Source organism: Periplaneta americana, chromosome 2 (genome assembly GCF_040183065.1).
Source record: "Periplaneta americana isolate PAMFEO1 chromosome 2, P.americana_PAMFEO1_priV1, whole genome shotgun sequence".
In the NCBI taxonomy this organism is placed as follows: domain Eukaryota; kingdom Metazoa; phylum Arthropoda; class Insecta; order Blattodea; family Blattidae; genus Periplaneta; species Periplaneta americana.
Window position 1 is genome coordinate 21,873,896 of NC_091118.1, and position 25,697 is coordinate 21,899,592.

The 25,697-nt window shown below is 34.7% G+C and overlaps 1 protein-coding gene across 6 annotated transcripts in view; it reads left to right on the top strand.

The window, feature by feature from the left end:
• LOC138715849 (very long chain fatty acid elongase AAEL008004-like) overlaps positions 1-25,697 on the top strand; it is a 112,675-nt gene that overhangs the window by 82,309 nt on the left and 4,669 nt on the right. For all 6 annotated transcript variants that reach the window (XM_069848934.1, XM_069848937.1, XM_069848933.1 and 3 more), the window contains 3 exons: positions 2,982-3,038; positions 8,436-8,541; positions 19,785-19,921. In XM_069848934.1, the coding sequence (XP_069705035.1) occupies positions 2,982-3,038; positions 8,436-8,541; positions 19,785-19,921 (300 nt within the window). The remainder of the gene's footprint in view (positions 1-2,981; positions 3,039-8,435; positions 8,542-19,784; positions 19,922-25,697) is intronic.

A 25,697-nucleotide genomic window follows, 5' to 3' on the forward strand; every position in this document is an offset into this window, starting at 1 on the left:
CTAATAGGCCTAATAAATCTGTAGCCGAAATTTTTCTGGTAATTTTGGATTTTCCAAAAATAATTGGTCCTAATATATATAATTAACCACCCTGAAACCGAAAATTGCTTTTTTGAAATTTTTGTTTGTATGTCTGTCTGTCTGTCTGTCTGTCTGTATGTTTGTTACCTTTTCACGCGTTAATGGCTGAACCGATTTCGATGAAAATTGGAATATAAATTAAGTTCGTTCTAACTTAGATTTTAGGCTATGTGGCATTCAAAATACATTATTTAAAAGGGGGGTTATAAGGGGGACTGAATTAAATAAATCGAAATATCTCGCTTATTACTGATTTTTGTGAAAAATGTTACATAACAAACATTTCTTTAAAAGTAATTTCCGATACGTTTTATTCTTTGAAAAATTTTGATAGGACTGATATTTAATGAGATAAATGAGTTTCAAAATTAAAATCACTGCCATCTAAGGCCGTGTAATGAATTAAAAAACAAATGACTTCGTCTATAAGGGGCCTTGGTCAACAACAATCGAAAGCTATGGATCATAGCCTACAGACAATGTTTCTGTGTTTGTATGAAGTAATATCGGAAGCTAAATTAACCGATTTCTGTAATTAATTATTATTTCACCATTGGATAGTGTAGTTTCTCTATAAGGACATAATGCTATAATGTTATTACAGTAACTTCGGAGTGAATTAAGGACAGGTAAGATTAAAATAGCTTCTTATGCACAAACAACTTGATAGGCTATTCTGTGTATTCGTTTCCTGTATATCTTAAAATAATGTTTATGAACATATTCATTTTTATCTCAGAGAATTAACGAACAACGAGAGTGTATTGATTTAGTATGCAGTAATAATATGTTAGCTTAGCATTCCATTATTTTATAATCCAAATTTTAACTATGCTCAATTGAATCGTATTAAAATACATAAAATACATATGCATTAAATGCAATGCAAAAAAATTGGGTAATGAGCCAAGCAGATTATGTTGCGCTGTTGTAAATGCTGTTCCTCCTGAGATTCAAGAGCCCCCATAACAAATTAAAAACTTACTTATCGGTGTACATCCGTTATCGACACATTTTTTATATAATATAATATAATATAATATAATATAATATAATATAATGTAATATAATATAATATAATTTAAGTAATTTAAGTTATTTGAAGGGTTCAGAACCATAGTGGCCCAAGCGCCATTTACTTAATACGTAGAAAACAAGGGTTAAAATTTAGTTATTATCATAATTCAATGGAAACATATAGCAAGTAAAATAAAGTATAGACATTAAATCTAAATGATATGTCAGTCTTCATTAAAGTATGGATGCATGTAATAAAAATTAAGAAACATGTTAAAGGAATTGTCATTGCACCAAATGAGTGTCTCTGGACCAAAATGATCGCATTTTAATCATTTAAATACAATTTAAATTACGTAACATATTAAACGATTTATCCTTCTATCAAACACGAATGTTCCCTGGATCAAATGTCCTATTTTAATTATGTAATTACTTTATATTTATTTCTAATGGGTGCAGCGGAGCGCACGGGTACGGCTAGTACTAATAATAAATCTGGAGGCGAAATTTTTCTGGTAATTTTCGATTTTCCAAAAATAATTGGTCCTAACATATATAATTAACCACCCTGAAACCGAAAATCGCTTTTTTTAAATTTCTGTTTGTATGTCTGTCTGTCTGTCTGTATGTATGTTTGTTACCTTTTCACGCGATAATGGCTGAACGGATTTCGATGAAAATTGGAATATAAATTTAGTTCGTTGTAACTTAGATTTTGGGCTATATGGCATTCAAAATACATTATTTAAAAGGGGGGTTATAAGGGGGCCTGAATTAAATAAATCGAAATATCTCGCTTATTTTTTATTTTTATGAAAAATGTTACATAACAAACATTTCTTTAAAAATAATTTCCGATACGTTGTATTCTTTGAAAAATTTTGATAGGACTGATATTTAATGAGATAAATGAGTTTCAAAATTAAAATAACTGCCATCTAAGGCCGTGTAATGAATTAAAAAACAAATGACTTCGTCTATAAGGGGCCTTGGACAACAACAATCGAAAGCTATGAAAGATAGCCTACAGATAATGTTTCTGTGTTTGTATGAAGTAATATCAGAAGCTAAATTAACCGATTTGTATAATTAATTATTAATTCACCATTGGAAAGTGTAGTTTCTCTAGATGGTATAATGCTATAATGTTATTACAGTAACTTCTGAGTGAATCGAGGACAGGTAAGATTAAAATAGCTTCTTATGCACAGAAAACTTGATAGGCTATTCTGTGCATTCGTTTCCTGTATTTCCTAAAATAATTTTTATGACCAAATGAGTGGTCTCTGGATCAAAATGATCGCATTTTAATTATGCAAATACAATTTAAATTAAGTAACATAATAAACGATTTATCCTTATATCAAGCACGAATGTTCCCTGGATCAAACGTCCTATTTTAATTATGTAATTACTTTATATTTATTTCTAACGGGTGCAGCGGAGCGCACGGTTACGGCTAGTATAATAATAAATCTGTAGCCAAAATTTTTCTGTTAATTTTCTCTTTTCCAAAAATAATTGGTAATAACAATTAATAACATGTTAAAGGAATTGCCATTGCACCAAATGAGTGATCTCTGGATCAAAATGATCGTATTTTAATATTTTAAATACAATTTAAATTAAGTAACATATTAAACGATTTATCCTTCTATCAAACACGAATGTTCCCTGGATCAAACGTCCTATTTTAATTATGTAATTACTTTATATTTATTTCTAACTGGTGCAGCGGAGCGCACGGGTACGGCTAGTTATTATTATTATTATTATTATTATTATTATTATTATTATTATTATTATTATTATTATAAATTAGACCCGACGCCTGTTGATCGTGCATTGCTCTAACTCTTTACTGCCTCCTTGTTCAACAGATAACTACATTCTCCTGGTGGTACGTTGTTTCCAAAGCAATTGAACTCGTTGACACGGTAAGTTTAAAAATTATTGCTTCAAAATCTTTGGTATCTGTAAAATTCAGGAGTTTGATTCAATAAAGGCGTGAGTAGAGCTTAATGAACCAAACAAATGAGGGACCAATTGAGGGATTTGGGGGAAAAACCAGACAGCTCCAATTCAGTACTTTTCGAGATAATGAAAAAAACTTACCGCCAAACAATAAGCATGTACAGAAGAGGCAGGTCCAAAATGCATTATAACTGTGAATGTAATTCTTGGAACTACTTGTTCTTCGACCAAACAACAGTGGCGTAGCATGAAATTTTGAGCAGGGGAAGCTAACTAAGTTGTATTTCATGTATGAGGAAACGTATTACGTCTAAAGGGGAGGTTGTAAGCTGATTTGGATCAAAATTAACATTTTTTGGTTTTTAGCTGAACTAATAAATTAAGAAAAAGTCGGTAGGTTAAGGAAGATCACAACTACAGGTGTGCAAATTTTCATAGATGTAGATTGAATAGTTTCTGAGATAAGTGTACCTGAAGTTGCAAAATTTAACACGGCGAGGATAGGGCTTACAACCTCCCCATAGTAGTCGATGTCAAGTCAGCAGTCCGAAGATTGGTTGGAACCTCATAAGTAACACCAATAAAGCATCACCTCAAATGGTAGTAAAATATGACTTCATGGTTTACACATATCTCTAAGAAATAGACAGATACAGTACGTATAATATAACATTAGCTCACTCTCTGTCATATTTAGAGAAATCACAATATTAATGGTCAATAGATACAGTGTTAGTAAAATTACATCAATCAACGTTAAAAGCCACCGTCGTAGCTCTGTCGGCTAAGGCGCTTGCCTGCCGATCCGGAGTTACGTTCGGGCGCGGCTTCGATTCCCGCTTGAGCTGATTACCTGGTTGGGTTTCTTCCGAGGTCTTCCCCAAACGTAAGGCAAATGTCAGGTAATCTATGGCGAATCCTCGGGCCTCATCTCGTCAAATACCATCTTGCTATCACCCATCCCATCGACGCTAAATAACCTCGTAGTTGATACAGAATCGTTAAGTAACCAAGTAAAAAAATCAACGTTAAAATATTTATCAGAAGATTATTTTTGACTACATAAATTAGTGTCAGGAACTGTTATTTCACTCATATTTATTTTATCAGCCACAGTGCACACTAACACTTCAACTAACACAACTCGCGAAAGGGATAACTCGGAAGCTAATTCTTTCCGATGCTAAAGCTAGCTTCTTGCGAGCCTTGCGAACGGGGTAGTTTAATTAGAAAGGGATCGAAAATCTGCGGGGTGCGTTACATAGAAGAATGTGTCAAAGAAACGAGTCCGTGTAGGGGATTGTAAGCTGGTGTGTGCAGGCTTCATGTTTACTGCTGCATCACAAATCATTCTGAACTGCCGCATCACAACATTTAAGGCGTACTTATAAATTGTATTAAAATTAATAAATAATTTTGTTCATAAACTGCAGTTTATTATGGAGTTATTAACTGGGGAAGCTGAGCTTTTTAGCTTACATTGACGCTACGCCACTGCCAAACAATAGAGCGTATTTTTTTTTCCTCTGTGCATAAACAGGTCAAAAATGAAAAAAAAAAAAAAAAAAAAAAATTGGAGCTGCCTGGTTTTTCCCCCAAACCCCTCAAGTAATGAAAATTTTCCAAGAGAAAAATAATGGATATGCAGAAATATGTAGCATAGGGATACGTTTGGCTTGCCTTGGCTTGAGTTTGTTCGGCTTTTCGATAACCGAATCAGGCATGGATCCCTGCAATTAAGAATTAGGCTACAGTACATTGGCTCTTTGTGCATCGTATAGCAGTGTTTCTCAACAGAGGGCCCTGGCAAAAATTACTCCGGGCCGCGAGATATTCCCTTGGAAACTGTCATTTTACTTTTCTAAGCTTTCTTCAGGAATAAATATTTTATAGTGGAAATTTCTTAGAAGACTAATTCTCGTGATTGTGTCGAAAAGTCCACATCTAGTTCGTTTCTAAACTCCAAATTCTAACTATAAACATTTGTGTAGTAAATATTAGTGGCCAAGCGTCATATTTTTTAATGCTCGGGAATTTTTCAGACTTAAAAACCTTTCAACCTATTTTTCCACCACATATCTTTATGAAATATTAAAATTTCTGTCATGACCGTGCTTAAAACGAAACAGAGGAACCACCTGCTGCAACTTGATGACTTCTCCCTTTGGCTGTCACTTCAATTCATCCCAGAATTAACAAGCTAACGGACAGAAGACAGTTGCTTCCTGTGTTAAAAACCTTGGAGTTTACTTTGATACGCATTTAAACTGGAATAACCAAGTAACCCATATTACCAAAAAAGTGCTTTCCATACTAAATTCCTTAAGCATTCGAAAATTCCTTCCGCTCTTACTCAAGAAAATACTAGTGGAAACACTAGTAATGCACCACTTCGATTATTGTGATTTTCTACTGACTGACCTCAATGTCAACCAGTCGCAAAAATTACAACGTGTTCATAATTCTTGTGTTCGCTTCGTCTGCGATGTCCGTCGCGCTGACCACATTACCCCATCCTTCCAAACTCTAAACTGGCCACGGCTTAACGAATGTAGAAATTTTCATTCTCTTGTTCTCCTTTTCCAAGTCCTTCACACTTTTACACCTACCTACCTTGCCTCCCGTTTCAGTTACCTGTCATCATATCATAATTTCTTCACACGCACGCAAAATAGCCGCATACTAGCCATACCAACATATCGTATTCATCATCATACACAATCTCGCTCTCGCGCTTGTGGAATATCCTACCCAGTGACATCAGAGACTGTCGGAATTTAGTAGCGTTCAAAAGCAAGCTTATTAAGCATTTTCTTACTGCGTAGAGTAGGTTTAATTTTTACTTAATAAAAGAAATGCTTCTCTCTTCTTAACTTTCACAATAAACTGTCTAGCTTTTATTAATCAGTTAATCTTTTAGTACTTTGATTTTCATTGTATTTGTAAATTTAATATTAATTGTAATTGTATTCTTAATATTGTAGTTGTAATCCCCTGGTAGATGGGAAGAGAAGGCCTGGTGGCCTTATCTCTACCAGGTTAAATAAATAAATAAATAAATAAATAAATAAATAAATAAATAAATAAATAATAAAAATAAAATAAAGTCTCACTAGCCTCGCTAAAATCTTAAAAAAACTCTCAGGTGTAATAAAAATAGTACATTGTGCAACGAGCCTATAATGATAGTAATTAAGACGCGAGTTTCATAATTTTCATACGAGGGTCTTAATTATCATTATAGGCAAGTTTCATACGACTTTTTATGCTCGACCATATTTCTAACTTGAAATTATTCAGAAGTATTCATTTTATTTGTAGGTCTATCTGACTGAAGATCGGAAGTGACCTTGTGCATAGCTCGTAAATTATGAGATGTGCGCAGACGCGAAAGTATTGATTTTTTCCGAGGAACAATAATGTCATTGACCTTGAGGTAATGTAGAGAATAACATGAACTAATTTTGATATAACCTGGAAATTGATTTAGAATTGAAAAACGAGATGACAAATTGAATTTATTTGAATATTATTTACAATTAACGCTGATTATTATAATAACAGAACATAACCTTCTGCGACAGTATTGGATTTCCAGCCTCCGTGACGTTTCCCTCGTCTTTCGATTGCATATCCGAGAATAATCGAAAACCTGAACTTTAATGAATAGGTGTACTTTAATGACATGCATTAAAGGGCTGCTACCAGGTGTATAATTACTACATTTCGGCATGGTCGAGCATAAAATAAAATAAGCTAAGCACTAAGGTCAATTTTCTCAATAACTTATAATTATTGCTGTGTTAAGATGTTACATTTTTAAATTCATAATATTGATTAGTGTTGGAAAGTGTTAAAATTGGGAAAATTACATACGATTACATTGTATATTATAATACCATTTGGTGTGTGTGCTGATTTCTGTGGTGAGTTACAGTGAATAATTATTCTTCCCATTACGATTTCTTTTTCAGAACAATATAATTAAAACCAATTTAATAATACAATAATCTATGTTATAAATTTTATAACTTTCTAGTTGTCAGAAAGAGACAATATGTCAATGAAAGTTACCATAAATTAGTTCAGGAAACTACAAAATGCTGCAAAATTTCTTTTTGATAATTAATTCAATTATTTGTCAATACATCATACCGTTCTCATAGCGCACAAATACTCTTTCAGTCTTAAATTTGCGTGTTAGTTGTCCAAACCTGTGAAGTAACGGCTAGCGCGTCTGGCCGCGAAACCAGCTGGCCCGGATTCATTTCCCGGTCGGGCAAGTTACCTGGTTCAGATTTTTCCGGGGTTTTTCCTCAACCCAAAACGAGCAAATGCTGGGTAACTTTCGGTGCTGGACCCTGGACTCATTTCACCGGCATTACCACCTTCATTTCATTCAGAAGCTAAATAACCTGAGATGTTGATACAGCGTCGTAAAATAACCCCTCTCCCAAAATGACACGTGTTATAGTTTGACAACTTCAAGTGAAACCCCGTAAAACACGCCAACTTCTGGAATCTCTCTCTTTCTTTCTTCTCTCTCCCTCTCTCCTCGTCATTCAGTCACCAATCACCACGTAAATATCTGAGAGGGTGTTTGTGTGCATCGCGACCAATAGAAGAACCACTCACCAGTATTACCACAATAACGGATTCTTCATTTTTGCCTCGACTGTCGGCTAGGAAGGTTCCATTATGCTAGCATTGCAGGCAACTAGTCAATCTTTTAATGCTTTTGTTAGCAGGTTTGACAAACTGTGAGTGGACCTGCAAGTACATAGTGCATAGTGCTCTCTCCCTTCTCCCGTGCTTTCTCACTTGCTCCTCCCCAAGACAGCCAGCGCTCACGTAGTAACTCGGTTAGGGTTTCAGTTCGATTTGTCAGTCTATAGTTAACTGTATGAAATTTTAAAGAATAGGAAAGGTATTTACGAGTAAATTTATTGGGACCGGGCCCACGTCTTATAGAAAAAGAACTTACCGGGCCGCAGTCTATCAAAAGTTGAGAACTACTGTCCTAGAATATATCTATCTATACAATACAATATTAAATAAATAAATATACATATAAATACACAAATAAATAAGTGAGTGAATGAATAAATAAATATTACTTTAAATTCTCCAGCAATATCCTTAACATTTGTGCCGTGTTCAAAGCGTTGAATAATATTTACTTTGTCAGAAATACTCAGACGTGAAAGTGTTTGTGACATGATGCCTTACAGGTTTGCGGGGCTTGGATTCTCGTCACAACAGACCACGTTGTACTGTATTTAGACTCAAACACATTCTACTAAATCGGCGGAGCAGTGTATAATAAAATCACTTTCACAATTACATTTTATGACTTACAGGTTTTCTTCGTACTACGAAAGAAGAATCAACATATAACATTTCTACACGTTTACCATCACGGTATTATGTTAATCGTCAGCTGGACATTACTGAAATATCTTCCATGTAAGTTACAACATAAATTTGGCGACATATTAATTTTATTTTAATTTAATTTAACTTCGTTATCTTCCAGGAACTTAAAATAATAAATTAACGTCTAAGGAGGATGTTCGCGAAACAGGGATAAGAGAATGTCCGAAACAGAAAATACAGAGCGGTTTCTAATGATAGAGCTCGGAATTCTACGTACGTGAATATTCTATTCCTTGGCATGCAGCTGCTAAGAAAATAGAAACCGGAATATCAAAAAATCCCAATATTAGGATTATTATTACAGGCCTATTTCATTTTTCATTTTATAGTATATGTATACAATTAGATATTATATTCGATTTTACATTAAAAATTACATATTTTATGGGTTGCTACTGTTCTGTTTATTAATTATAAATTTCTTGAATCATTAAACATGGTTTTGGTGGATATTAGGGCCAAAAGAATGTGTTAATGAACGGTAGAAAATCCAAAACCTGCATCAACACGTAAACAAAATACACCCAAAGCTACACTACACATTAGAAATTGAAAACAACAAATCCATAAATTTTTTAGACATCACAATAACAAAAGTCGACGACAAACACACATTAGAAGTCTACAGAAAACCTACAGCAACAACACACATACACAACACATCCAACCACACAACACAACACAAACAAGCTGCATTCCGAGCAATGGTACACAGACTACTCAACATAGCCTACCAATGAACCAACAGGATTACAACGAAGAGCTAAACACAATCAAATATTTGAAAGGCATGTTAGTCCGACAAGTTAACAAATTTAAAGAAATAAATATCAAAAGTCCTTCAATAACTGTCTATTCGAAATACAAAATATTACATTGGTTATTGAAGGACTTTTGATATTTATTTCTTTACAATCAAATACATAGCACAAGAAAACGAATACAACCCTAACACAATAGACTACATAATACGTAAGATAAAATATAATCACAAAAAGCATAAGAATACAACACAAGCACAAGAACACAAAAAAAAAATACATCACACTAACATACGAAAACAAAAACACACACAAGATTGCAACCTCATTCAAGAAATTAAATTACAACATCGTATACAGAACAAATAACACTCTACAAAAACATCTCAACACACAAACAAACAAATACAACCACACAGGAATATACAAACTCAAATGCAACACCTGCAACAACTTCTACATAGGACAGACAGGCAGATCATTTCAAACATGTTACAAAGAACACATCACAGCCATAACAAAATTACAAAACACCTCCACATATGCAGAGCACATCACAAATGCTAACCACACTAACAGAGACATCAACACAGACATGGAAATACTACACATCCAACCAAAAAGCCAGAAAATAAACACACTAGAACAATATGAAATATACACACACAAAAACACACCCCAAAGAAATTCTCAACGCACAACTCAATTTCAGAACACTCACACTCTTTGACTCCACTTTACACCACACGAACACACCCTCACAGGAAGCAAAACAAGAGCGTCAAGACCAGCAACGACCAGTTTTGAGGATGACCCATAATAGATCGAAACATGTAAACAAGGTACGCTAGAATTTAACACAAGAAAGTCTTATCATACATAGTAAATGGTAAAAACCACTCTGGTAGTACAAGGCTTTTTCAAAAGACTAATTACAAGAAAATACTTTATTTGGTCTCAAGAGTAATCTAGATACATACTCCCTTACTCACAAACCCAAGTTTACTACCAATGACCCTTGTGATGGATTTTTTCTAAGAATTCTGAAGAGAGATATGATAGGCTACTGCTCTTCTATATATTACTGGAAACAACCCCTCTCCCAGCATAACTGTCCAATCAGGCTTACGGCCTGCATTCTTGTCTTTTAATGTCTCAAAGCGATTTTAATTTCATATGAGCAATTGAAAGTTATTGGAAACTTATGAAGTCCTGCTCTGTTATTATCTGCATCTTCTTCATGCCGCACAATTTCGAGGTAAAGAAGATTTTTGCAGAGCTTTGTTAATTTCGTAATAAAGAACAGACACTTCTTATATGTCTTGTGGTATTATTGTCCTATTGTAACATGTAGGCTACTATTACACAAATACAGTTAAAACTAGTGGCTTGTGCAGAAAATGCTGCAAACTAAGTTTATTAGAAGTTCAAATTAAAATTTTTCAAAATTATTTCCATTGAAGAATACCAGACTTTTTGGAAATTATTTGCTTCCACAATAATGAAACATATCCTTCTGAATGGTTTTCTTTGTGCTAAATATTTTTTTATTGAACCTATACATCTTAAGTTATGCATTAACGTTTTGGAGGAAAATCTACATTTTTTAATCAACCTTTTTAAGATATTTATCAGACAACATATGAAAGTAGACTAACATAACCATATATCAGAAACTTCAATTTCACTTTTAGATTCCTTAAAAAAAATAAATAATTAAAAATTATTCTATTTCTTCAAAATGCCATATATTTTCTAAAAATTACTCAATTTTGAAATTTCTTTCACTGAGTTATTGCTGTTTATGCGTACAGTGCTCTGTACTAGGATTTTGCAGCTAACATTATTACAAAGAAAATTTTAGTTATAAAAACGCCATTTCAAACGTTAATACATACCTTAAATAATCTTTCATTAAGTATATTAAAAATACCTATACCACTTGATTAATAACTATAAAAATATTTCATTTTTAATAACAATATTATCTTACTTAAGTTTTGTATATACTACTACATAGCCGTCACTCAGTAAATATTATAGAAATGAAGATCTAACTTCAGATATTCTCTACGCCTACTTATATAACCCCAAAAGCTTTCACTTTCATATCATCAATAAAGCATCAATCTGTATAGTAAGTTACAAATACTCACATCATGGATTCACTATAATAATATTTCATTTTTAATGGTAATAATGTCATCAAACATTCTTAAGTTTTGTAGTTTTTAATATTCAATACACAGACAGCTGTATTCAGAAAATTACACACTAGAGAATCTGACCTTTAAAATTCATTTTAGTAAATGTTGAAGTTTTTAATAACCAGTATTACAGAAAAATTCTGAAAAAGTTACACAAATCAAGATCGACATATTGGTATTGTCATGTCAGAGAATCTGAGCCATCTGAACTCTAAATATGTCGTAGCCTTCGTGTGATATTGTTTATTGTAGTGTGTTTGTAATAATAATAATAATAATAATAATAATAATAATAATAATAATAATAATAATAATAATATTTATTTAATACTATACACTTGAGCTACATTAGGCATTGCAGCCCGAAAGAGCAGAAGCTAGTGCTCGGGCGCAGTTCAGATCAGTTATACAAAATATATCACAAAATTACGAGAGTTCATTGAGCACAATAACATTAATAAATGGTAAAATACATACAGCATGTAATAACAGGGTCTATATACAAACAGAAAATACAAAAGTACATGAATATTAGAGTATCAATTTTTAACTCAATTAGCTTAAACAATTAAATAATCTGATTTGTTTCTTAAATCTATGTGTGTTAAGTGTACTTAGCTCAGGGTAAGCTCTAATTAATGTATTATATAGTTTGGGTCCAAAATTTCTGCTGTGTTTTAATCCAGCAGTTGTGTGGCATTTGGGAGTATTTAGAAAGAAACTGTAGTTTTGTCTCGTCTGGTATTCATGAGGATCAAATTTAAATTTATTGTGGTTTTTATGGAAGTAAATCAGCAATGTCTGTTTATAAATTTGTTCTAGATTTGATACGCCAAATTCCTGAAACATTAATTTTGTTGGCTAATCAAAAGGTTTATATAGACAAATTTTGATAATTCTTTTTTGGAGCAGATTTAAAGGACGGAGAGTCGATTTTGCCATTCCTCCCCAACCTAATATACCATACTGAATTATTGATTGAAACAGAGCTAAGTACACAGTTTCATTCTCTAAAAGCCATTATTTCTGAAAACTGACGACAGATGGATTTTGGAAAATAGGAAAATGATGTAGGAAAACTGAAATTTCTCTGAAAACTACTATTTTTGTGAAAAATGTTGGGTTCCAAGCTTCAAAATGAGGGGTCATTTATTAAAATCCGTTCAGCCGTTTACCCGTAATTTCCATTACCAGTTCAAATATATATATATATATATATATATATATATATATATATATATATATAGTTTAGGCTTGTGTATCTCATAACCAGACTTTCGGTCCCTACACAGTGACAAGATGTTACGTGCCTTGGCTTAAGGACGGAGCGTAGGGAAGGTATATTACGATCGATGTAGAATTGGACAAGGAATATGTCCTTGAAATATGGCTCATTGCGAACGCTCCGTATAGGGAGAAGGCAGCACATTGAACAGAATGAATTTACTATCTAAACACAACATTTTCATTAAGTTGCCGGTACTGACAGCAGAAGCAACCCCTCTGATGTACTGGCTGCTGTTCTCCTTCCATTTAATCAGTGGCGGTTCCTCGGGGGAGGGAAGGGAGGAACGTCCTCCTCACATTTTTCTTCTTTTGAAAGCAGGCATGAAATATATGCCTTGAAATTCGTGGAAGATTCGATTTAAGTTCACAGCTCGGTTGATCGAGTTTTAAACGATGCGCGCTCATGTGCTGCTAGAAAGATGCGAGATTGTTTGTGTGGAGGAAAGTCAATCCATTCCTCCTTTACTGCAGTTAGCACACATAGACAACAGCGCACTAGCGGCCAGAGAAGAAAGCAGGGTTTTAAAGCGAGTAAATGAACGGAGAGGGAGGAGATCCTCCTCTGAATCAGCGCATGGGCGGGAAATAGAAACCGACTGGTCTTGCAGCAAGCTCGCTACCGCTGCCATCTAACGATGCTGCATTCAACCAGACTATAACACATCTAGGAGGAGGCACAATAAAAACAGTTTTAACTCAACGCTATGAAAGACACCATATAATTTTTTTTTTTAAATTATAAATCAAAAATATTATTCATTGCACTTTATATAAGCTACTACTCATGGTTTGAAACTTTCGAGGATATCTGAAAGTTAAAGTCGGGCTTATATAAAACAAAGAGGAAGTAGTTCTACGTTAGTACCGCAGATCTTTTTGGCCCCTGAAATTCACTTCCATTCATTGTGTACTAGACAGAGCAATAGCCAAGTTGTCAGTTTGTACAAATATATTTGAAATTGAAAGTAGGTACTCCAAACTACATTATTTTTAACATAAAAAATTCATCGGCCACCGGCAACTTTGAACAATAATGATAGTATGACTTTACAAGAACTGATATTCTTCAAAAGCATGTGATACTGAACTTGTAAAATGTACGTGTGGAAACACAGACCACGTGGGTGGGTGCAGTGTTCTCGCTTACTTCATATTATTTCCAATTTCCGCGGTTCCGATTACGTGTTAGTAGCTAGTCTCTTCCAACACGTGTGATGCTGTGGTGTGCTCGAAAAATGCTGCGAGGTGAATTTCTTTGTAATTGTTAATTTGTGCAATTATTCAACAATGAATGGAAGTGAAAACATGATATATTTTGGAAAATTTAGGAAACTCAGTTTACAAGAACAGATTATTGCTATACAGAAGGGAAGGCCAACTCCAACACTACCTGGTCTTACATGTATGCATGTAGGTTAATTTGTAGCATGTTTCTCTCAAGAAGGTGTCATTTCGTCCTGTTACCTTCTTTCCTCCTCTTAAGAAATTCGCAGGAGTCGCCACTGCAATGTATTTATTGGTGTGAACTCAGGGGATGAATTGCGTTGAAATGTTTAGAAAGTATTATTTATTTTCTACTTTCGTAAGGATATGCTGACAACATGAACATTTCAGAGGTGAGTTTCATTATGTAATATTAGAGCTTAATGAATTCACTTTTCGAAAATTACTGTAGATATCTAATATTTACTTCTTGTTCCTTTTAATGAATGGTCGTTTTTTATTTTATTAGGTTATTTTACGACGCTGTATCAACATCTAGGTTATTTGGCGTCTGAATGAAATGAAGGTGATAATGCCGGTGAAATGAGTCCGGGGTCCAGCACCGAAAATTACCCAGCATTTGCTCATATTGGGTTGAGGGAAAACCCCGGAAAAAACCTCAACGAGGTAACTTACCCCGACCGGGATTCGAACCCGGGCCACCTGGTTTCGCAGCCAGACGCGCTGACCGTTACTCCACAGGTGTGGACTGAATGGTCGTACTTGATAGGATTATGTGGGGTATATATGAACAGTTCCTTGAGGGAACACTTGAACAATGTTCAAAACTGCTTCACAACAGTAATTTAATAATACTCTGAAAACCATTTTAAAAGTTTTATATAGGCTAACGAATTTATTGATAATATATTTATTATAGATTTATTAATTTGTCATACAGAATAATATCTGTAATATTGACAATTAATATTTGAGGAGAAAAATTCGCTCCGGCGCCGGGGATCGAACCCGGCTCCTTGGTTTTACGTACCAAGCGCTCTGACCAACTGAACTACGCCGAATTCAATTCACAACACCGGATCGAATTCTCCTCCTTCAATGTTTCCCTTTATGGCCTGACTCCAAGCTAGGCATATGAACAGGTTATTTGAGAAACCCCTCATGTCCATTTTTCTTCAAAATTGAGATACGCATCATATAATATCTTTAGGGGTCGATACATCGTTTTATGCAGAAACTCTCAAGTTTAGTCATTCTTGTAGCATATAGAGCATGTTGAAAAATGCATATATTTGAGAAACCCCTCAAGTACAGGACATAAGGCTTTCTCAATTACATCACTTCCTATGATTTTGGAATAGCTTTGAAAATGTTTAATATTTATATGTTGGTAATGTTAAAAAGTCTCAGGACGAAATTAAACACAGAATAAATACGAGAAATGTCTGTTATTCGGTTGAGAACCTTTTATCATCCAGTCTGCTTTCAAAAAACCTGAAAGTTAATATTTATAACACACACAGACACATTACTGGTTGTTCTTTATGGTTGTGAAACTTAGACTCTCACTTTGAGAGAGGAACAGAGGTTAAGGATGTTTGAGAATAAGGTGCTTAGGAAAATATCTGGGGCTAAGAGGGATGAAGTTACAGGAAAATGGAAGAAGTTACATAACGCAGAACTGCACGCATTGTATTCTTCACTTAACATAATTCGGAACATTAAATCCAGACGTTTGAGATGGACAGGGTATGTAGCAGTGTAGACGAATCTAGAATTGCATATAGAGTGTTAGTTGGGAGGCCGGAGGGAAAAAGACCTTTGGAGAGGCCTAGATGTAGACGGAAGGATAATATTAAATGGATTTGAGGGAGGTGGGATATGATTGTAGACACTGGAATAATCTTGCTCAGGATACGGGCTGATGGCGGGCATCAATGAACCTCCGGGTAAGTAAGTAAGTAATGTTAAAAAGTTGTATATTTATATGTTGGTAGCATTAGCAGCCTATTATTTGATATAACTGGACAGTGCTGTGTATGTGACCTTATCTAAGGATGATATTTAATAGAAAATTCTTATCAACCAACGTTTTGACAGTATTATTGACTCATACCAATAATTTTTGTAGACATCAAAATATAGTATGTGGCAGTAGGATATGACGATTTTTAGAGCCCTGTTGTGGGGCACTCGGGACGAATTGAAAGGAAAGACATTTACTGAAAATAATCTAGGACAATGCAATTTATTAATGTTTGATACTTTTTAAAAATGACATTCCATAAGTAGCCTCTACGGCAACGAATACATTCCTACAATCTGCTATGAACGTTCTGCACAACTCGCTCCAAAAAACAGGTTCGGTGGCTCTAATTTCGTTCCTTATGTTTTGTTTCAGCTGAATGATAGTGCGAGGCTTGTTGCGATACACCCTACTTTTGAGATAACACCGCAGGAAGTAATCAGCGCACACTGCTCATGGTTCAATGAACTGACTGCGAAATATGTTTCCAGGACGAATAATGTCACGATTTGAAGACACTGCATGGCCGCCAAGATCTCCTGACCTGAATTCAGCTGATTACCGGTACCTCCTATGGGGTTATCTCAAAAGTAGGGTGTATCGCAACAAGCCTCGCACCATCATCCAGCTGAAACAAAACATAAGGAACGAAATTAGTGCCACCGAATCCGTTTTGTTGGAGCAAGTTATGCAGAACTTTCATAGCAGACTACAAGAATGTATTCGTTGCCGTGGAGGCTACTTCGAAATGTAATTTTTTAAAAACAATCAAACATTAATAAATTGCATTGTACTAGATTACTTCAGTATAATATGTTTTTCCTTTCAATTCGTCCTGAGTGTCCGACAACAGGATTATAAAAACCGTCATATCCCACTGCCACACTCTATATAACACGTGTATTAATACTTTACAACAATACAATAACTTCTATCGCATTCTGCTACATTAATAATGGCATATCTTCCCACATTTAATCTTTTATTTGAGAAAACCCTCATGTCCAAAATATTTAAATAATTTTCCTGAGGAACTGACATGTGTTAAAACCTCAATTTTGAACTTAAAACATGTAGTTACAACCAGTGGCGATTTCTCTTAAGGAGCACAGGAGCAGTGCACCACCTCTTCAAATAACACATGTTTTTAAAGTTATATCAATGAGCTGCAGTAGATTATGTGAGCGACATAATTCTTTATTATAATACTATGTAAAAATAACACTGCATGACTGTGTACTGTTCTCGTTAACGCCTGGGACTTACGTTTACCGCTCGACACTTGCGGCACACTGTTCCATTCGAGCATGCGCAGTAGTACTGTTTCACTGGCAGGCTTTGGAGCATGGAAGGGAGGCAGTACAGTGCGCGTAGGGGAGGTTAGGAGCACTTTCAGATGTGTTCTCAAGCTAGTCCCATCATAAATGTTACAATGAATAGTGTGTAAAATCTTTTAAATATGTAATTTTCTGTAAGACCTTTAAACAAAACGATCAAAATAAAGAAAATGGGTAGACCTACACAAGAATTAAAATTATAAGTGACCAAGAACAGCAATAGAGAAGTGACAAAAAATTCAACATTCGGACTTACGAAAAATGCAATATGCGGCTGCAGTATAAAAGACGCTGTATTTTGTTTTCCTTGCCTGTTGTTCGACGGCGAACATTTATTGACAAAAACAAGTAGGGTACGTTTTATGAATTTTATTTATTTTCCTGTTTGAATTTAGGACTGTGCGTAGTAACTAAATAATTTTGATTATCGTTCTGCAGATATGATTGATTCAAGCACATGAATTAAAGAATTAAAAAACACGATTCTTCAGGTGCACACATCAACAATAATGTTAAATAAGCAGTGTTGGCTCAAACAAACATACAGACATAATAATTGGATTCAATTGGATTGTTGAACTTCACAATGATGAAGTTACCAAGAACACATATGTGCGTGCGGTTTTGTTGAGCTTTTGAGTTGGCTTTAAGAGGTCACGAAGACGGAAACTCATCTTTAAACGCTAGTATTTTTCTTGGCCTCATCAATTTCAGTTCTGAATTAGACGCACTCTTAAGGAACATTTGGAAAGAGGAACAGTGTTTAAGAGCACATCAAACACTGTACAGAACAAAATCCTTCAAGCCATTCTGATGCATGCCATGATGAGATTTCAAAGAAATAAAGAAAGTTGCTGACTTTTTAGCAGTTAAGGCTGATGAGACGACACAGTATCGAATGCTTGTGAACGTGTGAACTGTGTTATAAAACGCAATATAGCGAAAACAATATTATTTACGGTGTGCTGGAATAGAAATTGAACACTTTACTTTGCTATTAATGGACCTACATAGAAAAACTGATTAACTGTAATTTTTTTACTAACAAAATTATGTAAATGTATACCTACGTAACATATGTTTAGTTAGTACCTATAATAATAATAATAATAATAATAATAATAATAATAATAATAATAATTATAATAATAATAATCATAATCATAATATTAATCATAATAAATATTTGTGCACCACCAGAATTATTTATCACCACACGCCATTGGTTACAACATAAAATTAACGGGAAAATATATATTTCCATAAAATTATTTTCATATGGGAAATATTTAGTTTTTTATCTCTCCTGAAAATTTTATGATTTTGGACATGAGAGGTTTCTCAAATAACGTGTTCATGTATGTTGACGTATATGTCCAATGTTAACTTCCATTATACTAGGAGCGCACTCAGCTGAGTGACTTATAGCTAGCAGTGCATATGTCTGTACAGATTACTGTGCACTTAACTGCGGAATCCCGGCCAAATAAGACCTAATTTTGACATACATTACTTCTGCTCTGAACGGCTCAAATAATCACTGGGAATGTAAAATCAACACCAATAACAGTCATGCAAATTATTACAGAAAAGATTGCTTTTTATATTAAATTTAAAAGGGCTCTTTTATTTCTTGAGAACTTAATACGTCTACACCAACACATCAGAAATTTATCGACACAGTCTGGATTTATTCAAGAAGTGAATATTTTGCAAAAGGATTACAATACTCCATGAATTCTTGAAAAATTAACACCATGACCCCTACTTGAATGCAATACAACATTCAACTTTTGAAAAATATAAAGAAAAAAAACACGAATAGGCATACAAGAATTATGGAATTACTTGCATTAAAAACTGTAGATACATTATCCAAAATCGGAATGGTTACACATTTACACATATGATCTCTGCAAAAAAAAATAATATACTGTAACAGGTATTTACTTTGTTTTTATTTAAACTCTCCTTCCTGACATACAAACAGTTAACTGATAACTAATAAATGTTTTATAGAACACAATACGTAGGCTACCTACAACGTGGATTATTATTGGTTAGTATGACTGAGTTATGATTTTCTCTTGGTCTTTAGGGAATCTGAAGAACGACAAATTCGGAGATTTAAACTTGTTGTTACTGCAATTTTCGTCATTGCACACATTGCCTTTATTCCGACGCATGATTAAAACGTTATTATAACATCTCGCATCCCTTTAAAGCACGTGCTGGCTGAACGAGACTGTATCAACCCTATGACCAGTGCCTTGACTGCCGCTTGGGCGCTAGTGTCGCGAATGTTGGCAAAAAAAGTGTTGAAGTTGCGCGACTGTATGTTTTAGAATGTGTGTGCCCCCACTTCCTCTGCAGTATTTCCATACGACCTTCTAATTTCTGAACATGTCAAGGTTTCATTCTCATCTTTCAGGTCAACCACCTTTGATGCACGCTATTGTGAACTCCCTTGTCCACGTCGTGATGTACGCGTACTACATGTTGGCAGCAATGGGCCCCAGATTTCAGAAGTATCTGTGGTGGAAGAGGTATCTTACCTTGATGCAATTGGTAAGTTTCACACATAAAGACAAGGAAGTATGATTATCTTTTTTAAGGGGAGAGGATGGTATTTTTAAAAACTTCTTTCCTATTTGGTTTAAAATGTTAATTTTTTGTATGTAGAGAGCTCATAGCTGTAGCAACTCAACCAAATATAAATATTTTGAAAAAAATTATTTGGGGGCCCATATTTGAAAAAAAAAAACCTAATGCAGGATTTTACTAAAACCGATATATCTTAACCATTTTTAAAGATAGATTCAAACAGCTTTTTGCAATGTATTTGCAAAAGCATGCTCTACAAACTGTCTGTAACAGAATTTTGACATTAATCCCTACGTTTGTAAAATAAGCAATTAAAATATTATAACACATTTTTGATTTCCTTTTTTGCAAACAAACGGACGTATTTTTAAAATGAAATCAAGTAATAAAATTCTGTTAGAGAGAAAACTTTCCTAATGGTCTAAATAACGTGTGTTCTAAATTTCATGCATGTGTCTTTAATAGTTCAGAAATTATATCCATTTTTGTTTGGCAATGTAGCAAAAAAATGAAGTTATCGAAAACCGATGAAAGGGGGCGGGTGATTTAAAAATTCATACCGCAAGAAGTTTAAAAATCGCGTCTCAACATCTGGTAGAGGCACAAATTCCCACAAAATGTTATGCAATGCATTCCACACATATCAAAGAATATTTTAAAGAATAAAAAAAAAATTTGAAAATTTAATTTACCTGAAACAATAAAAACAGGGGGGCGAGTGATTTAAAAATCCATAACGCAGGAAGTTTAAAAATGGCGTCTCAACACTCGACAAGTACACAAACAACCACAAAATGCTATGCTATGTATTTCACACATACCACAGAGTACTTTAAAGAATTTTTTTTTTTAATTTATTCATTTTTCACCAAAAAATATCATCCTCTCCCCTTAAAACTGAGTAGAATAGCATATTTATGAAGAAAATGGAAGTTATCAGAACTCTCTTGCACACTACGAGATACCCTTGAAACCTTATGATAGCGATGTCATCCCGTTCTATTACGTGGTTCTTTCATTTCGTTCCAGTAACAGCACGCGTTCAAACCTTGCCTCCCCTGATATCCCTTTCCTTCCTGCAGTCTTTTTTTTTTTTACTTGGTTATTTAACGTCGCTGTATCAACTACGAGGTTGTTTAGCGTCAATGAAAGTGGTGATAGCGAGATGCTATTTGGTAAAATGAGGCCGTAGATTCGTCATAGATTACTTGACATTTGCTTTACGGTTAGGAGAAACCTCGGAAAAACCCAACCAGGCAATCAGCCCTAGCGGAAATCGAACCCGCACCCGAGCGCAACTCTGGATCGGCAGTCAAGCGCCTTAGCCGACTGAGCGACACCGGTGGATGAACCTGCACTCTTATTGCAGACGTCGGCGGATTCCTGAATTGAAATTAATAATTATACAATACAATTATAATTAATAATTATACAGAGTGATTTATATAGAACTGACACATTTCTTTCATTAATTGTTTCAAAACGAATTGAGCTAGCGACAACTTATTATACCTATGATGTAGAGGAATTTTGGGAGATTATTTACCTCTATAGCAAATGTTGAAAATGTCCTCCATCCTGCATAAGGCACAACTCAACACGTCGTTTCATGTTACTGGCCACTCGTTGGAGGACACTGTTGTCAATAGCTTGAATCTCCTGTGTGATGTTGTGCTTCAGATCGTCCAATGTCTGGGGACGTGTGGCATAAACCCTGTCTTTTAAGTAACCCCATAGAAAGAAGCCCGGCGTTGTAAAATCCGGAGATCTCGGTGGCCACAGGTTCCTGGAAATTATTCGGTCGTCAAAGAAACTTGGCTCTAGGCCTGCACTTTTCGCAGCTCTCTGACACATTGAGTAGGTGTACCCTGTCTCCTGCGACAAACGTCTTAATGATTTTTTGGGTGACTGCTCCAGTCGTGCTCTTACGTCAACAACAACCGTGGGAAGCCTAGATGAACGATGCTTGCCCTTTTCACTCACCAGAGATCCAGTTGTTTCCAATTTGTTTACCAGTCCCAGTATTGTGTTTCTTTTGGGAGGATTGCGAACACCAAATTCTCTCTGGTATGCCCTTTGAGTAGCTGTAATTGAATTCGTAATCCAGTATTGCTTCACAAGGAAGAGTCGTTGATTTAATGTGTACTGCATTTTCACGTTGACACAAAATGTCGAAAACAGCTGCCAACAATAGGAATAAAACATAAACATCTGCGCATCTAGTGCTGCCAACAATAGGAATAAAACATAAAACATCTGTGCATCTTGTGACAAGGAATCGAAACTCCAGAACATTCTGCTTAATTTGGTGCTAAAATTGGGCCAGTGCTGCCAACAATAGGAATAAAACATAAACATCTGCGCATCTAGTGACAAGGAATCGAAACTCCAGAACATTCTGCTTAATTTAGTGCTAAAATTGGGTCACTGAATGAATTTCCAACGGAATAATTAAAGAAAGAAATGTGTCAGTGCTATATAAATCACTCTGTATAATACAATTTGCAATTATAGTATATAAATTTAAATTTACAATTTTTCAATTTTTATAAAATCCATACATAACTTTTTAAATTTAATACTAGAACTATTCGAATTGACAAGATTAGGATATTTAAATATAAATTTGTTATAATGGGCCTAAATTACTACTATCATTAAATACTATAACAGTGTTGCATTTTGGTTCAAACAATCTTAAAAAATTCAAACCTTTTGTTTCATAACTATGAGAATACAATTCAAAATTATTTCGAATTTTATGTATAAATTTTATTAATACAATATAATAAATTTGTCTTACGTTAAGTACATTAAAGTCTAGAAACAAATTTTGAGATGGAAAATCAATAGGTTTATGAAGACATATTTTAATTATTTTCTTTTGTAATAAATAAAGTGGATTAAAATTGGATTTAATTGAGCTACCCCATCCTATAATTCCATACATAATTACCGATTGAAATAAAGTTAAATATATTTTACGTAATAAACTTATTGACAAGTAATTCATCAATAAAACAAAACAATATACTATGTTCGCACAGGTACTGTCGTCCGTTTGCCTACGTCGTACCCCGATTTTCCCCACCTGCTTCTCCTCGCCCCTCTGTAAAGGATAGTGTCTGGGCTGTCTTAGCACTTTTCTGAAAAGATTAATTTCTGTTAGGAATTTGACGTCTACTTAATATTATACAAATGTTTAAAATAACTTAAATAAAACGGCCTCGTTAAGTAATTAACTGTCACGTGATTTTCCCCCTTTCTACGGCCCTGCGACATAACCACTTGGACGGACAGTAGATAGCATGTCTGAGTAATTTTAGCTTTTCGGGTCGGGCAGAAGTGAACACTGAATTTACAGTACGTAAGGTACTCTTTTATAGGGTAAGTACAGAATTATTTCAACATAAGTTACTAGTACGAAGAACGAAACTGGTAATTGGAATTAGATGCAATAGTCTATAGTGCGATAATATGCACAAAAGATCTGAAGTCTGTATAGAAATGAACGGCTAGCATTTTGAAAAATGTGTTTAAATATCCATATTATGATTGTTTTTCAATTTAACTTCATTCTTTATATTGTACGCTAATGTGCTGTAGACAGTATAATATACACTGCATATTGAATTCGTTCGCATGGATAACTCAGTTCGTGAGTAAAAACAGTTCTTGTTAATACTGTACTGTATTTTGATTAAACAAAAACGTAATAAAACTTGTCAAACTCAAAATTGTGATATTTCCTAGTTTACGTAAATGGATTAACTACTTTTCTTCCCTCCTATACCTAGCATAAGTGATTGTATTTTACGCCAGTGTCATCGAACTCCAGTCGTGGAAGGGGGTAGCAAACGGAGTTTCCGGTTCTCAACCGTTAATTCAAAGGTATAGTCAGGTCAATATTAAAAATGTTAGTAAAAATAAAATGATGTCCCTGTAGATGTAATTCGCTTTTATCTTTGCAAATCTGGCAGACTTTAATAATCTCAAGGGAAAAATTGTTCCGAGACCGAGTATCGAAATGCTAAAATGTTATGTTTTATTTAACAACGCTCGCAATTGCCGAGGTTATATCAGCGTCGCCGGTGTGCCGGAATTTTGTCCCGCAGGAGTTCCTTTACATGCCAGTAAATCTACTGACATGAGCCTGTCGCATTTAAGCACACTTAAATGCCATCAACCTGGTCCGGCATCGAACCCGCAACCTCGGGCATAGAAGGCCAGCGCTATACCAACTCCACCAACCAGGCCGTCCTGAGTATCGATCCCGGGGCCTTTGGCTTAACGCACCAACGCTCTACCGACTGAACTACCCAGGAACTACACCCGACACCTTCTAAGGGAAAAACTGAGACGCTGGCGAGTGTAGTTCCTGGGTATCACAGTCGGTAGAGCGTTGGTGCGCTAAGCCAAAGATCCCAGAATCGATAATCGGCCACGAAACAATTTTTCCCTTGAAATTATTTAAACTTTTATCTTTGATGAAACAACAAATATAGGCTGAGTCGACTGACAGTCATTTATGTTCAATTTTAAGGATTGGAACTGCTAACGTAATATTACCCGATATAGAGAATGTTATATCTAAAAATAAACGTCAAACTTCTGCAGCAGGTCCTTCAAATTAGAAAAATGAATTCTTGTAATTTAAGAAAATGTGTTTTAACATTATTAATTCATTCATTATTAGCACTAAAGCCCATGAAGGGCCTGGGCTTCCTTAATCAGTAGAAACCATTCATCTCTATCTTGAGCCCGTTGTCTCCATCTCTTGCATCCAACTCTGCGCAGATCATCCTCCACATCCTGAAGCCACCTCAGATTTGGTCTTCCTCTCTTCCTTAATCCTCTTGGGTGTCCATATAATGCCCGTTTAGGTAATCGGCCTTCTGGCATACGTTTTTAAAATTATACACATTGCAATTGCAATAGGTAAGCAATAAAATGAAAGCTTACAAAATAATTACCTTTTCGTTTTTCAGTTTGTTTATGTATTTACATATCAGTATTTGTTTCTTTCTGCCAATGTTCGTGACGCAATATAATTCAAGTACAGCACATAGTGTTTTTCTTAGAAGAATACACTATATTATTTTATGCTCGACCATGCCGAAATGCACTAATTATACACCTGGTAGCAGTCCTTTAGTGCATGTCATTAAAGTACACCTACTCATTAAAGTACAGGTCTTCAGCCAATGATAACTCAGCTTACATGTGTTCAGCCAATGACAAGTCAGCTTTGTACCGTTATAAAACCGCAAGTATCGATTATTCTCGGATATGCAATCGAAAGAGAATTAGCGAAAAGTCACGGAGGCTGGAAATCCAATACTGTCGCAGAAGGTTATGTTCTGTTACTATAATAATTAGCGTTAATTGTAATTAATATTCAAATAAATTCAATTTGTCATCTCGTTTTTCAATGTCGAATTCAATAATCAAGGTTATAATATTATAATATTATCAAGTTTAACGGGACTACGTCAAGGTCAATGACATTATTGTTCCTCGGAAAAAATCAATACTTTCGCGTCTGCGCACATCTCACAATTCACGACCTAGAACAAGGTTACTTCCGATCTTGTCAGATACCTACAAATAAAATGTATACATCTGAATACCGGTAATTTCAAGTTAGAAATATGGTCCAGCATAAAAAGTCGTATGAAACTCGCCTATAATGGTGATTAAGAAGCTCGTATGAAAATTATGAAACTCGCTTGCGCTCATT